Raw genomic sequence first — 14,629 nt, forward strand, 5'->3', positions numbered from 1 at the left:
TAAAAGCTACCACAATCTTTAATTTCCGTACAACTTGCAGAATTAGCAAAATCTTTATCATGCTTGATGTTTCGCGTTATTTCCCTTGAATCAACTCCTTGCCTTAACCACTTGCCTGCATCGAGGAAAGAAAGACGCGCGAGCCGCTTACTATTAGAATAATCAGAGGAAGATCAGATAATCTCGATTTCAAACGTTTCTCGTTAATCAAGAATGATTCTTTCCAAATTATAAGCTTCCCATAGCTTTCACGAACGAAAGTGCTTACGTGCGTACTATCTATAATGATCGTGAGTTAATATAATAAAAAAAATATCAGGCAAAAGATGCCAATCAGTTCCAACATTAATTTACATCGAATAAAAAGGTTTTCCCGCTGTTAATGAAAAACGGGAGTCGTTGGAAAGTTTTCGTATTCCTCGCTCTTTATATCGTGTTAAAAGCGCAAAGGGAAATATATGTATAATTTTAGTTTCCATCGAGTTATCTGGTAGAGATGGAGGTTGGAGGCAAGCACAATCATATGTCAATTACGCGAAGCGGAAGTGCGATAATTAAAAGTCGCATTGCCGTGATCGTGTCTGCCTGGATATATTAAAACTGAAACGAACATGCAATATGTAAATGAAATCGTCGCATTGGTCGCGTAAATCCGCTGTGCAAATCTAAGGAAACTATTTTTCGTGAAACTAAATGTAGCGTATGGATCGCGATATGAGAAAAAACATAGGAAAATGTACCGGAAACTAGGATTCCTGATAAAACGTTTTGTAATGTACAGGCAACAGAGGAAAGTCTCTCCTTCCTGAACGGTGCATTAATCCTGTTTTTAAAACCACTGAACAACGCGTAGAAGAAACAGCTACGTTCCGCGGAACGACTCGACGAATAGATAAAAATTTATAAACGTAACTGTAATCTCTAATCATCGAATTAAGACAAAATGTATCAGGACAAACGTGTAAAAATTTCACTTCTTGAACATCCACTTCTTTACAAGTGTCTTTATACCATAGATTTTCATAGAAAGCAGCTGATTTTGATACATACGTGTCTTTTGACTCTATCTGTTTATATTTCCTTCCATTTAAATGATTTTTCAACGACTAAAAATGGTGGTAGACTGATAGTATCAGATCTAAGGATAAAGAGATAAAAAAGAATTTTTTAGTACTTTTACATTTACATCTATATTTTAAATTCATATAACATAATTGGCCAGAAGCAGACTTGGTTGTGTTCCATATCTAATTATTAAGATCTACGCTGACTTCTAGCTTCGGACAGAGGCCAATTGTTTTATAGATACACAACAGTGTTCTTGGAAAATGATTTTATCGAGAGACATTAAACTTCACTCACACTTCGTAATTGTACTAAAAGGAGAAAGATTAAGAATTATGAATAATTCTAAATGTACGACTAGGAACTATAATTATAGGCTGCAGTAGAGCGAGAATCGGTGTTTAGATGCATCTATATACGCTCTCGAACTTTAAACGTCTAAACGCCGATTTACGGGAGTACGAAATTGATTAAATTGCTGTTATCGCTTTGCTCCTACATTCTCTGTATTTTACTGTTCGAAATCGTATCTTTTCTCAGCTTCCTCGTTCTGGAAATACAAAAGGGAACTCACGTGTATGATGTTTCAGACACTGCTGGCAGCGAGGTAAAGTTCGACGAGCACGGGGACGGGCTGGCGCGGTACGAAATCCTCAACTTTCGGAAATCGGCAACTAACGGGACTAATGGATATCACTATCGGGCAAGTAAAAGTACTTTTGACTTTTTTCCACCGATTAATTAGAACTTGTCGAAATACGGCCTTCCTGCTCTCTCTTCTCTCATTCCCCTCCTTCTACCCTCTTTAGCATCATTCTTCGTCATCATTCCCCAGAGCCGGAGGGCAAACTTCCCGCGAACTCCAGACTCATCGTCGGGCGAACCGCTTTCGGCAGTTTTACGCTCATTCGAACCTGGTACAATATCGAAATTGAAGTTTCTATTATTGGATTTGGCGAATTTCAACGACCGGCAGAGATAATTATCCTTCTTGAAACTTCGGGGGAGTGTGAACTGCTATAAATTGAAATAATTCCCCGATCCTAGGAAATTAGCTTCGGTTACACAATTGAATTTTATCCCCTATTCCTTGTACACTTCGTCACTTTTAAGCTCTTCTAACCTGTTTCTTCAGAGTGTTTTTTAACTGCTTCACGAAATTGATTTTCTTCTTTGAGAAATTGGATTTAAGGTACTTTTACTTGAATTTGTCCATTCTCCATTCTTTCAAATTTTTTCACAAACTTTTGTAAATCGCACTTTTAAATTACTTCGTCTTGCTGACAAGTAATGTTAAATAATTGACCTTCTTCATTTCTGAATCATTTTGTGCGTTATGTTCTTTTTTAGGTTTTTATACTTTCTCTGTATAGCTTTTTAACCTTCTATAGCTAGAAACTAACAAAACCAGAGAGTCTTCCCTTCTTTTTCCTTTTATAGTATTTCGAGTATTAATTCTTCTTATAACGGTGTAATAATTCTTCTTGGAATAATTCTTCTTGGAACGGTGACAGCATCCGTCTTGGATGATGTCCATTTTGTCTTGGCGATCGCCAAAGTCACTCATGACTCTTCACATCTGTCCATATACTATTTAAAGATGATAAAATGGCTAATGGGACAACTGACGACACAGAAGCAAAGAGACTTGTCTCTCTCGCTCACCATCATTACTCTATGATCTTATTTGTAGATGTGAAACCAATATCAACTACGTACGAGAACGAAAAGTCAGAACTCCAGTCCCTCGTCTGTTGTATCCAATTAACGATTGTTTCTCGATAAAAATCGTAAATCAACGTAAAACCGGGTGCACCGGTCGTGTTTCCAGCGATAAAGTAGCGGCTGGACATAAATTGCAACGTGACCTTCGCTACGTCCGCCTTCCTACCGCTGGATGCAACTTACAGGATGAAATATAACCTTTGCTCGACGGAACAGGTAACTCTAAATTGTCAAAGAACGCGAGTTTTATTGCACCAACGTTCTGGCCATTTATTAAAGAAAAAAGTGAAAGAAAAAGGAAAAAGAAGAGGAAAAAAGGAGACCATCCGTATATCCACGGATAACGGGTGGAGTACAATCTTTTCCCCAAAAATTCCCACGCGAATTCGTATTTCAATCCCCGTACGAATGTATATTTCATTATCAAAGTGGAGTATCTAAGTTGCGCAGCGACGCGTTTTATCCGAAACATCCATCTCGAAAAATGAAAATAACAACACGTCTCCTATCTTTCGATCGATCGCAGGTCAAATAAAAGAATTTCCTCCCCAGAGAACAAACTTTCCAATTTTATAAATGTTTCTGTCAGAACGCGCCTACGACAGACATCGAGTAGACAGAATTGAAATCGTGTATCGTTTCGAGCATTCACTCGATCGTCCATCCGATAGAGTTCACCTGAAATTTCGACGTCGATTAACGCCTATGTTTCGAACGTGCTACTACTATCGCTTTTCACTACCAATTTCACGCGATCGACAGGATACAGATCCTACGACATCCTAAATCGCATTCATCATATCATTCGCGACACTCGACGAGAAGATGGGTCGATCGATCGGTAACGATGGAAATATCTCTCGAGTAGGTGGTAGGAAAATGGTTCAACTCATTGGATATTCGCACGGAGGAACTGGTCTGGGCACGAGGCACCAAGGATCTACCAATCTCGGCATGCTCGCTACCCTGCGAGTCAGGTATGATAAAGAAGCAACAGGGTGACACTTGTTGCTGGGTGTGCGACCAGTGCGAAGAGTACGAGTACGTCTACGATGAGTACACCTGCGTGGACTGTGGCCCGGGCAAATGGCCACACGAAGACAAGAGGGGCTGCTACGAGTTGCCCATAAACCACATCAGATGGAACAGCGCGTTTGCGATCGCGCCAGCGGTGATTTCGTGTCTTGGAATCGTGGCCACCCTTGCAGTCGCGTGTCTATTGTTCCACCATAGAGACACACCCGTAGTTAGAGCGTCAGGACGTGAGCTTACGATCATTTTGCTGGCTGGAGTGCTCGTTTGTTACCTGAACACGTTCCTGTTGCTAGCAACGCCTACTACAGTTACCTGCATTCTTCAGAGGTTCGGTGTGGGGGTGAGTTTCAGTGCAGTTTATGGAGCACTGTTGACCAAGACGAATAGGATCGCCAGAATCTTCGATTCTGCATCGAGGTCGGCCGTTAGGCCAAGGTACATTAGTCCTGCGTCCCAAGTCTGCATCGCGGCCGCGCTGATCGCACTGCAGGTAAGAGAAAAAAAATTGAGCAACTGTTTGTCGTCTATTTAATACAGCTCTTTGATTAACACGTTCGTTATGGAATTTTTTCATTGCTTACAATACTGATAAATAACTTTTTCGTCTGTAAATCGTGTAGAATTGCACTAACGACGGGATACATCGCAGAAAATATTCTTCGTACAAATATAATTGAGTCTTAATATAATGAATCTTAATGCAAGAGGCATCCTCGAAGTCATTTTAAGGGGATATTCTAGCTTAGAAAAACATCTTTTACATTTTTAACATTCGAATCAGTATTCAATGTATTCACATTTTAGAGTATAACTCTGATCCACATCGTATCCATTGAAGATGTTAATCTCTTTCACCGAAACCATAATAAATAAATAACGAAACGGTTCTGAAATTTCCAATCGTGTTGTACCTGTGCTTTCATGATATCAGGTGGTTTTGACCCTGGTATGGATGATCATCGAACCACCGGGAAGAAGATTCTCCTACCCAGACCGCAAGCAGGTGATCCTCAAGTGTAATATCCAGGACATGAGCTTCCTCTTCTCCCAGTTGTACAACGCGTTGCTAATCCTAATCTCAACAGTGTACGCGGTGAAGACACGGAAAATACCGGAGAACTTCAACGAGAGCAAGTTCATCGGCTTTACTATGTACACCACCTGTATCATCTGGCTGGCATTCGTGCCGATCTACTTTGGAACCGGAAACGCACACGAGACTCAAATTACCACACTCTGCGTGGCGATTAGTTTAAGCGCCACGGTGACATTAGTTTGCTTATACTCGCCAAAGGTGTACATCATCGTCTTTCAACCGGACAAAAACATCCGCAGGAAAGTCACTATGGGGGATAAGTCTAAGAAGCAAGGGAGTAGCGCGGGAACCTCTTCTATTACCAAATGTGAGTAAATATTTGTATCGAAGAACATAAAGAAAAGGTACCAGAGTCGGGTCAGATTTGCGCATATCTTATTTGAAATAACCGTGTAAATGATACAGTTATTACAGTTTACACGGTTCCAGATATATTTCATCGCGTAAACAGAAATGTTCACCTATGTGAAAAAAGTGGTACTATGATTTGTATGTACATCGATTAACGATGAGAAACGTCTAAGCTTCATACTCTCGTTACTATTCGTAATAAACAAACCGTCTAGCAAAAATTGAAGCAAAAAATCGTGCATATGCATAACTGTTATTTCATTTTTTTAAATTTGTTAGTGATATGACGTTGAGTCGAAAATAACTCAGAGAGTGTAGTTGCGTAAATTTCTAATACAGACTAGAACCCTTTCCAAACGCATAGAATTCTAATATTTATGTAGAATTGCGCTGCTTTCGTATCGTCCTGTACTTTGATCAGGAAGAAGCGAGAATTTTGAAACGTACAGAAAATACAAGGCTATGCGTATCGAGTTTACATTGTCAGCAAATCAACCTTAATAATATCCCTCCATCCGTCATCCCGACATCTCACGAAACGAGACATATCCTTTCAGCCAACAATCTAATAAAGCTAGATCCCATTGTGGAGAAAGATTAAGATTTACATTTGGAATCCAATAAAACCTTGGCACGCTAAACGGTCCCATAAGACGTAGAGACGTAACCGATCGATTACGCCGCGCGAATATAGTATTCACGGTGCTCCATTTTAAAAGAAGTCGGCTTTAGCCTTCGAATCTGCCTGCGATGATAAAGGTGGCTAATAATGCCCGAATCCGCTGACTCGATTCGCTCGCAAATTACGAAGCCTCGAAACACGGTAGTGAACTCGGCTCACTGCCAACACCTTGCACCACCCACGGCTCCGCTCTCTTGACCGTACGTCGCACATATTTTCTTTGTACTCCGCACTTTATCACGACACGGAGTCGATCAATTTGTTGGATCTTCAGATGTCTGCCATGGCACAACCTTTCTATCGAGGAAACGTTGTTTTGTCCCGGAGCATTATAATTATTCTAAGCCTGAAACAGCTACGACGACTAACCCTTTCATCAATGATTAAAATGACGAGGTGCTGCAATAACCGTGAAGCAAAGTTTCAGAAAACCTTGTCGTATATATGTACAATGTACATGCATATATTCTCTGTGTGGAGTAAGTAGATTGTTAATTAAATAGAAAAGGACAGGTCTCGTAGATTTCATTAATCTTGATATATGTATATTGTCAATATTCTGAGTAATTACTCTTGTACTCGTACATAAGTAACCGCCACGCCGTTTGATTTTAATTTCCAAGATGTGCATAAAAATATTTTTGGCACAATATACTGTATTTTTTAGAAATGAATTCAGATTTGACTTTGGCCTTGGTTGGATAAGGAACCTTTGGATAAGGAATTCGTATTTCACGGTTAGGTCTCCTAAAACAAATCTCGATATTTTTTACCGTGATCGAATCTTGTTAGATGATGCAAGGCGACCGACGAACACGACAAATGTGTAACTCGATCTTTTATCGGATCTTACTAAGGAGAATAACGTCTGACGTCGTTGAGGAATCGCTAGAGATTCTCGAGGTGTAAATTTCGTTTCAACGACTCTCGATCGAGGGGAAGATCGACGCGTAATTCCAATTTTCTGCATTATGTTTCATCCGCCATCGTCGAGGTGCTCGAGTTCCTCTGGTAGAAGAAGATGGGAAACTGGTGTGCAGAAAGAATCGCAAACAATCGGTGCTTGACGCTAATTTCCTTCCTCGCGTCAGCATCGCGTTTACATATTGGAATATCAGCTTGAGAAATTTTACGGCCGATTTGTTTCGCCCGAAGGGGAAGACAAAATAGGCAGAAAGAAGTCGGAGAGCTGAAGGAACTCTCGCGCAAGTATTTAATACGAAATTACGTACGTCATCTTGCCTAAGTGACCATAATATTTTCCGGCTATGATACTTAACGTGAATCCGATTGCCAGTGGTGGATCGACTCTCGTTCAATTTCCGTATGGAAATCGATTCTCCCATTACCACTGTCTATTGTAATTACGGACTAGTTACACAGCCGGGCGGCACGGTACGGCGTGTAATCACTGGGGATTATGGCCGGGGAAACGATAATGGCCGGAATTGTTCATGCTACGCTAAATTATTAAGTTAATTCTTGGATCTAGCGCAGTCACTTACATTTATCTTTGCCTCTCAGAATATTTTCAAACTGCCCACCTAAGGTAGCAAGAGATAAAACAAGGTTGAAAGGGAGAGAATTTTAGCCGTTCAGTACCTCTTCCATTAGTTAAAGGGTCTCGCCGGTAGTACGGAGATGTGAAAGTTTCATGGAATTCAGGTGAGGTAATCATCCATCGAGTCTAGTGATCTTCGGAAAATTTTAATTAGAATCTTGCTTAGCAGTGTAACTACCAAACCCGTAAAAATGGTAATGATGGGTTTCGAATTATTAAAAACTTGTATGTACAATTTGAAAATATTTATTCTTAAAAAGATGTTTTCAAACCTTCCTTGCAATTAGCCTTTTACATAACGGCTTGCAGCTGCGTCTGTCTAAGCTTAATCTTCGCTATCAGTCTCCTAGTTAATCGTATGATCGGGAAAAGTCATTTCGTCGCGACATGGTACACATAGTACTTCTGTGGTTGCAATTTACATAGAATTTCGTGAGAATCGTTAGGTGGTGATTTGTAACTGGCATTGACTGTTCTAGCCCTTTTGCTCTTCCTATATTTTACCGAATATTACGGGATAACAGATATTACGGGATTCCATTCGCGATGATGTGTCTTTTCGTTAGATCGTATTGAATAATTTCATAAGCGTACGCATACATTTCCACATAAGTGTTAGGATACCAACTAATCTCTTAGAGAATACGATAATTGATCTAAATTATTAAGAAAATGATTAATTGGTTAGAATTTTGTATTTGTATAAATGAATTAACTTAATCTTTAAACTGTGGGTGTTCCATGCCCGGGCTATACATGTATATACATATATTTCGACCGGATTGTATTTCTCGCAAGATAGTAGGTAAAAAATATTTTCCCCCGCCTAAAAAGAAGTTATTGGGTAGGGAAACCTATGTTTACAAGGGCAGATATCTGCGTCAGTTTATCATCGAACAACGGTGATATGGAACCTACAGAGGATACAGAATATCCCCGTATATATTTTGTGTAGGTAAATCACAGGCTTCTGTCCTGTTTTAGCTGCGGACAATAGTTTTGTTGATAAATTTATATTGTGATTAAATTTACGTACAAATTATTACAATTATTATTTATGTTTTTGCATCAGTTTTTATAATAAAGTGTTTCTATTTGAAGACTAAATATTTTTCATTTAACCCAGATACCTTTAAAAATTAGGGGTATTCAGGCCGTAAAGTTAACTATTTAATTTTAATCAACAGGTGCAACGTATTTTTTGTTTATCAAAGTATGATCCTTAAACTGTAATCTTCCGGTTTCTTTTACTTCATAAAATTTTGTACTTCATTGTATTTCGCATGTTTTACTTTGTATTCTTAACGATATGACTTATCTAAATAAATTATTTGACAAATGTTTTATAATAACCTTAATTTAGAAAGTTTCAGGATGTCATATCAATATTTTTGAACTTTTTCAACAAGTATTAGCTACTGAAAGATCCATCGAAAAGATCTACGTCTACAATTTGAGGATATCGTAAAAACGTTTAGAGTCTAAGGGCTAAATTATGATACCTTTAAACCATACATGCGATATACGAAAATTTCTACATCGCCTCAAGTTCCAAATCCCATTATAATTCTTAAAAGTTCTAATTTAAGGATTTATCAGATTTACTTTCCTTCTTTGCAAGTGCCCTAATATGATAACATAGAAAGGAATATCCATCCATGGTGCTAGCACTATATGGATTAGCACGTCGAATGCGTTAATTTAGAAATATTCTCGCGATTTTATTAGACATTCTGACGTTACTAAAGCGAGATTCCTGATTTTGTAGCCAAAGAAGACAGAAAGCTAGTCCTTGATGGTCTCTGGCTGGTTCTCATACAACCTAAAATCAAGGCTGCTTCTTGCCAGATCGATCACTCGGAATGTATTATTAACTGCGTATTAATTATCCGTTCGTTACCGGAGGAGCCGAAACACGCAGTTAATATTGCATAAAGAGAAATACGCTATTACTGCAATCGAACCTCTTAGCGCTAATTACGATCGACATTTTTCGCTCTCCAAGCAGAGCTGAACTCGTCCTTGTTCGCACCATCGACTAGTATCAACGCCAGGGAGTAACAACGTTTCTCTCTTCTCTCTCTTTTTTTATCTCTCTCTCTCTTGTGTTTTTTTGCTTCTGCCTTTTAAGTCTTTTCCGTCACAATCTTTCTTAACCTTTTTTTAACCGCGAACAATCGATACGTCACGCTACTCTTGTTTCACGTGTCTGAACCGATACGACCGTAATTTTAGACATTTTTCCTCTTTGTTCTGGACCATTTTAGCACCTCCTTCGACATCGCATCAATCTTTAATAGCTTTTCCTCCTTTTCTCGTTTTTTTTTCTCCCTACCTTTTTACTCTTTTCCCATGGAAGGCTCTTGCTCAATAGTTAAATCGGTTGTTTGTTCTTTTTCTATTTTTCTTTTTTTTGATATCAAACAGAAGGCTGAGTGAAAATATGGAAAAATACAAGAGCATTTTTTTTAAAAACAAGATGGATACAAGACATGATACGTAACATCCGTATTTGGGCTTTAAATATACCTTAGCCTAAATGATTTTTCTCATATTAACTCATCAAGATACACGCAGAGATTTGACACGCGTTCAACGAATCAAAAGTTTTGTTAGTATTTCCGATATCCACTGTGTGATCCTTATAGAGTGTTCCTTACCAAACACTACATTAATAGTACATTTCAATGGATTTGGTAATTCTAGTGTTAATAAGTTAAAAAGGAGATACCTATAATGTATCATTTGTACCAGTTTTCCTTTGAATTTCACAATTTTAATTATTCGCAAAAAAGTTATTTCTTTGAAGCAACATAGACATAAATTAGTCACGAGAAAAAGTAAAGAAGGTTTCCAGACAATCACTGCCCAAATATCAATTCCAATTAAAGCAGTTTAAGTCGAATGATCGTAGGAGGTTTGGTGGCGGGCACAATGGCCGGCACTGACGTTTGTTCTTTCCAACTCCGAGTTAAGTTTCAAACTAATAGTGGAAATTTTCATTTCCGAGCGCTGTTCCAGAAAGTTTAAACTGCTTTCCTGAAAGCCAGCCCACACGACCCAGACTTTCATTGCGCCTATCGCAAAATATCTGAACTTTCCCTAATTATACAACACTACGTCGTTGTTCTTCGCGAAATTAGCGCAATTTTCACAAACAACTCGTCAATTCCAACTTACCTCGTCGTTTTCTCTTTCCTTTCTTTTTTCTCTCCTTTTTTGCTTTTTCATGCAACGACATGAACGCTTTATTCGTGCGAATCGCGTGCAATTGCGAGTAGTACTCGTCGAATCAAACGCAGGATTTATGAAAAGAGAAAAATGGGAAGTTCGTTTAAAATGAATTAACTACTTAAATGGCGTTTTCCATCTTTAAAACGAATGGTAGAGGAGCGAGACGTTAATGGGGCTTTAACGGTCAATAAATTTTACACCAGCTGTCGTAACATCCTCCTGTGAAAACGATATTCAACTTAATAACCCTGACCGATCGCAAATGGCATTCCATCCTCCCATTAAAACCTTCCTTGTCCCCTTTCAGAAGCCCCATCAACCAAATTGCCAAGTACCTCGTGTACAATCACTCGAAGTGATGTACATTGGTACATATTGTTGCAAATTAAATTTTCGAGAAGCGAAACTAATTGATATAGTGACACCTAAAGTTTTACGACACCTAATTTTACAAAACTTCATGCGATCTATACAACATTTGACATTGGTGGTACAATCGTTTCATATATATTGTTTTACATTGTTTTATAAAACTATGCAATATAATCTGGAAAAAGCTTCATACGTCGAGATGCCAAATCGAATAAATTGCGTTAAAAGCTTTAGCTTTTTGGTGTTACTAACATTATTTATAATATTTTTAATATTAAATTTTGTCCTTTTTGTATTTAAAAAAAATACATACACATAGGCAAATATAGAGCTATATTTATATTTAAAGAAATATATAAAGTTTTTTTCAGAAAACTTCTTAATTATAGAAAGAGCTTCTGATATATTATGAATTACAATCGTAGTACGATTTATACATTTCAGACACGGGATGTGAACTAACCAGCGAGAGCATGCCTCTCCAGAGTGCACTGACGGCCGCGGTACAGACGTCTGTAGGCGTGACGGAGATCTCCCTAGCGTCGAACACATCGGGCAAAACTAATAACGAGCAAGTAGCGCAGCTGTAGAGAAACGGGCTGTAATTCAGATTTGAGGAAACGCGGCATTCTGGCGGCCGGCCAACCGATAAGACCTCCGAGTCCGCTGAAGGAGGACCACGACACGTGTGAATAGTGCGAATTCGTGCTAATAAGAAAAGTATGTATTTCGAATACGGTGAAAAAGTTGCACGGCAAAAAGCAGTCGTGCAAAGCGGACGAAAATAATGTGCGTGCGTGTGTGTGTGTGTATGTGTGTGTGATAAGGGAGCGACGGGAAAAGTCACTAGAGCCGGCTTAACGAAGGCACTTCCGATTCTTCCTTCTGTGCGCACTGCTGGTTCCTACGATACGCCTTCGATCCTCCACGGCCATGAGCAAGCTCGACTTCCTTCCACGTAGATCCATCGTACGATTAAAAATCAAAGATCTTGGATCCCAAGAGTGGAGATAACGCGAAGAGAAGAAAGAAAGACATGAAAGAAAAACGCCGTGACTACGTCGTATGTACATACGCTTAGATTACTCTGTTTATTACTCGTGCACGAAGTGTACGATATTACAAGGTATGCTAACATCGCGATATATGGAGAACTGTTTATAAGCGTTATTACGAAAACCTGCGTTGCATATTATTCAATTACGACACAAATATCGGTATTGTCGCTGTCGTCTTCGTTCGTTCATTATATCGAGATCATTCGTATCGCGATCGCTGTTGTCGTTATTGTTACTGTTAAAACGGTTATCTTTGTGAATAATATATATGAACGATATACGTACACAGGCACGTATACGGATATTTATATTATATGCCAATATAGGTATAGTACACACGCGATCTGGCTGGCATGAGTTTGAAAGTCTAAATATGATTAGTCTCAGCAACGAGATCGAACGAATCGGAAGTCAGCATCGTTGACGACAGCTAGAGGAGAATTCGCAAAAAGAATTCGAATAGCGGAGAATATCCCAACAATTATCATCCACAGGCGAATGAATTTTACAATGTTTGTATCTGTTATTGGTTTAACGAGCTGACTAATTGGTACAATTAAAGCGGCACGTTCGGCCGCGTATCGACGATTAAATTCGATTACGATTAATAATGATGAGATCGAATAGAGTTTTCTCTCTGGTATTTAGCCGAGTATTTAACCGAGACTACGCTAAATGCTAAATCGTTGGAGTACCTGCATGCGCACACTCGTGCGTATGGGTAACTCGTGCCAGGAATTACTCTGTCGGAAAGGGTTTGCTCACGCATATGTAATTAGCTTGTTCGAGTAATCGACGTTCATTGTCCACGTTCTTCCCACATAGATCGTTGACGAAGTAAAGAAGAAAATATTTACATTCCGTGAGATGTATATATATATGTATGTATATATGTATATATATTATATATATACTATTACATAAGGTACTCGCGTACATACAGTCACATACATATACAAATAAACACACAAATACAGTTCTATCGTTGCACGAGATATTATGTGTTTCTTTTCGGCACACGATTACATATGTTGTTAATTTTCCTCGCAACTAGCTGCAATTAATTCGGGAAGATCGTTCGTTATAGTTGGAAACGAAACCAAATTTCCATTAAAAGAATATCTTTCGTTTTCGAATCACTTCCCGCATTTTTTGTATGGATTTGAGTTCCTAAAGAACATGAAATTGTTTCGATCACGAGCTAGATCGTTCCCTTAAGATTGTTATTATTTTTTAGCGAGTAATTGATATCTTTAACGAGTTGAACGTTTCAAATGTTTATTTCTGTTGTTTATTATAATCGTAAAGCGTTCGGATCGCAAATATGGAATTACCAGCAGTCAATAAAAAGGAGCGTAAAAGAAGTGCAATTCCATAGTCCGCCGTACGACACTTTAGAACAATAACTGGAGTACAGAGAGAACAAGGGTGACAAAGAGAAAGAGGATATGAAAGAGAAAAAGAAAGGGACAGGAAAATGACGATGACAGGGAAAGATGAATGGCGGAAAATTTTGAAACTAGGCCGACTACGCGATGCGTGGATTCAATATACATTTCCTCCATGAATAGTAGACAATAAATAAATCGCTATAAGGCGAACTTCAACCTGGTTCGATCAATATCAGGATTTACACTCGACCTGTTCGATTAACAACACCACGATTTCGTTCTCTGAGGCGACTAGTGGCATTTAGTTTTTTGCTGGAGGCATGTAACGGAGGAAACAGGAAAGACGACTATTGAATCGTATGAGAAATCTCGAAAATTATAATTCCAAAATTCATTTAACGATCTGCAAAGATCGAACTATTGATAAGAAAAATCGAGATATAGAGAAAGTTAGATTGTTACACTTGTAATTATAATCTTCGACGATTATACGCACGAATGAAAGCACGATTGTTACGAACGAACAAAATTTTGTCGTTGTTAAGAAGAAGAATGTAAGGAAAGATTGACACGATGGGGAATTATAGTTCGAATGAATACGATACATCATACAAAAAAGATAACTTTGTATCTTTTATTATAACACCGATCATTGAAATAGATTTTCCCCGTCAAAAGGAATTCTGGCATTTTATTATTCACTGTACTTGAACATATCTCCTCCCTCTCCCCAATTACTAATAAAACAAAAATTAATTAAAATTTAATTGCGAGTCCGTGTTAATGTAAGAAAATATTCATCACTTGATAGAAACCCAATTAAACGTATCATCAATCTCAATTCCAATCCCTGCGTTAAAATTGACAAACTCGTCTATTAAACTCATAATCAGCAACAAAATATATATTATGTATAATAATTTCAATACAATTTTAATATAATTAAAAAAATCCCTACGCACGGATCCCATGAAAAAAGTGTTGCGTTCGCTTCGTGACTTATAGAAATATAAGCTAATTTTGATAACTGATAAATTAGCAATGCAACGACAATCAAAT

General features: G+C 38.3%; 1 protein-coding gene across 14 annotated transcripts in view; it reads left to right on the forward strand.

Moving 5' to 3' along the window:
- The window catches only part of mGluR (metabotropic Glutamate Receptor), a 34,483-nt gene extending 20,068 nt beyond the window's left edge, over window positions 1-14,415 (forward strand). For 13 of the 14 annotated variants that reach the window (XM_069109249.1, XM_069109248.1, XM_069109255.1 and 10 more), the window contains 4 exons: window positions 1,656-1,768; window positions 3,659-4,315; window positions 4,757-5,228; window positions 11,566-14,415. In XM_069109249.1, the coding sequence (XP_068965350.1) occupies window positions 1,656-1,768; window positions 3,659-4,315; window positions 4,757-5,228; window positions 11,566-11,711 (1,388 nt within the window). In that variant the 3' untranslated portion in view covers window positions 11,712-14,415. Of the gene's footprint in view, window positions 1-1,655; window positions 1,769-2,758; window positions 2,973-3,658; window positions 4,316-4,756; window positions 5,229-11,565 lie in introns of those variants that run through there. The other variant, XM_069109262.1, reaches the window with a different exon arrangement.
- Window positions 14,416-14,629: the final 214 nt, after the last annotated feature.

The sequence above is a fragment of the Bombus flavifrons genome, chromosome 3, assembly GCF_040668555.2.
Source record: "Bombus flavifrons isolate JBK064 chromosome 3, iyBomFlav1_principal, whole genome shotgun sequence".
NCBI classification, from domain to species: Eukaryota; Metazoa; Arthropoda; class Insecta; order Hymenoptera; family Apidae; genus Bombus; species Bombus flavifrons.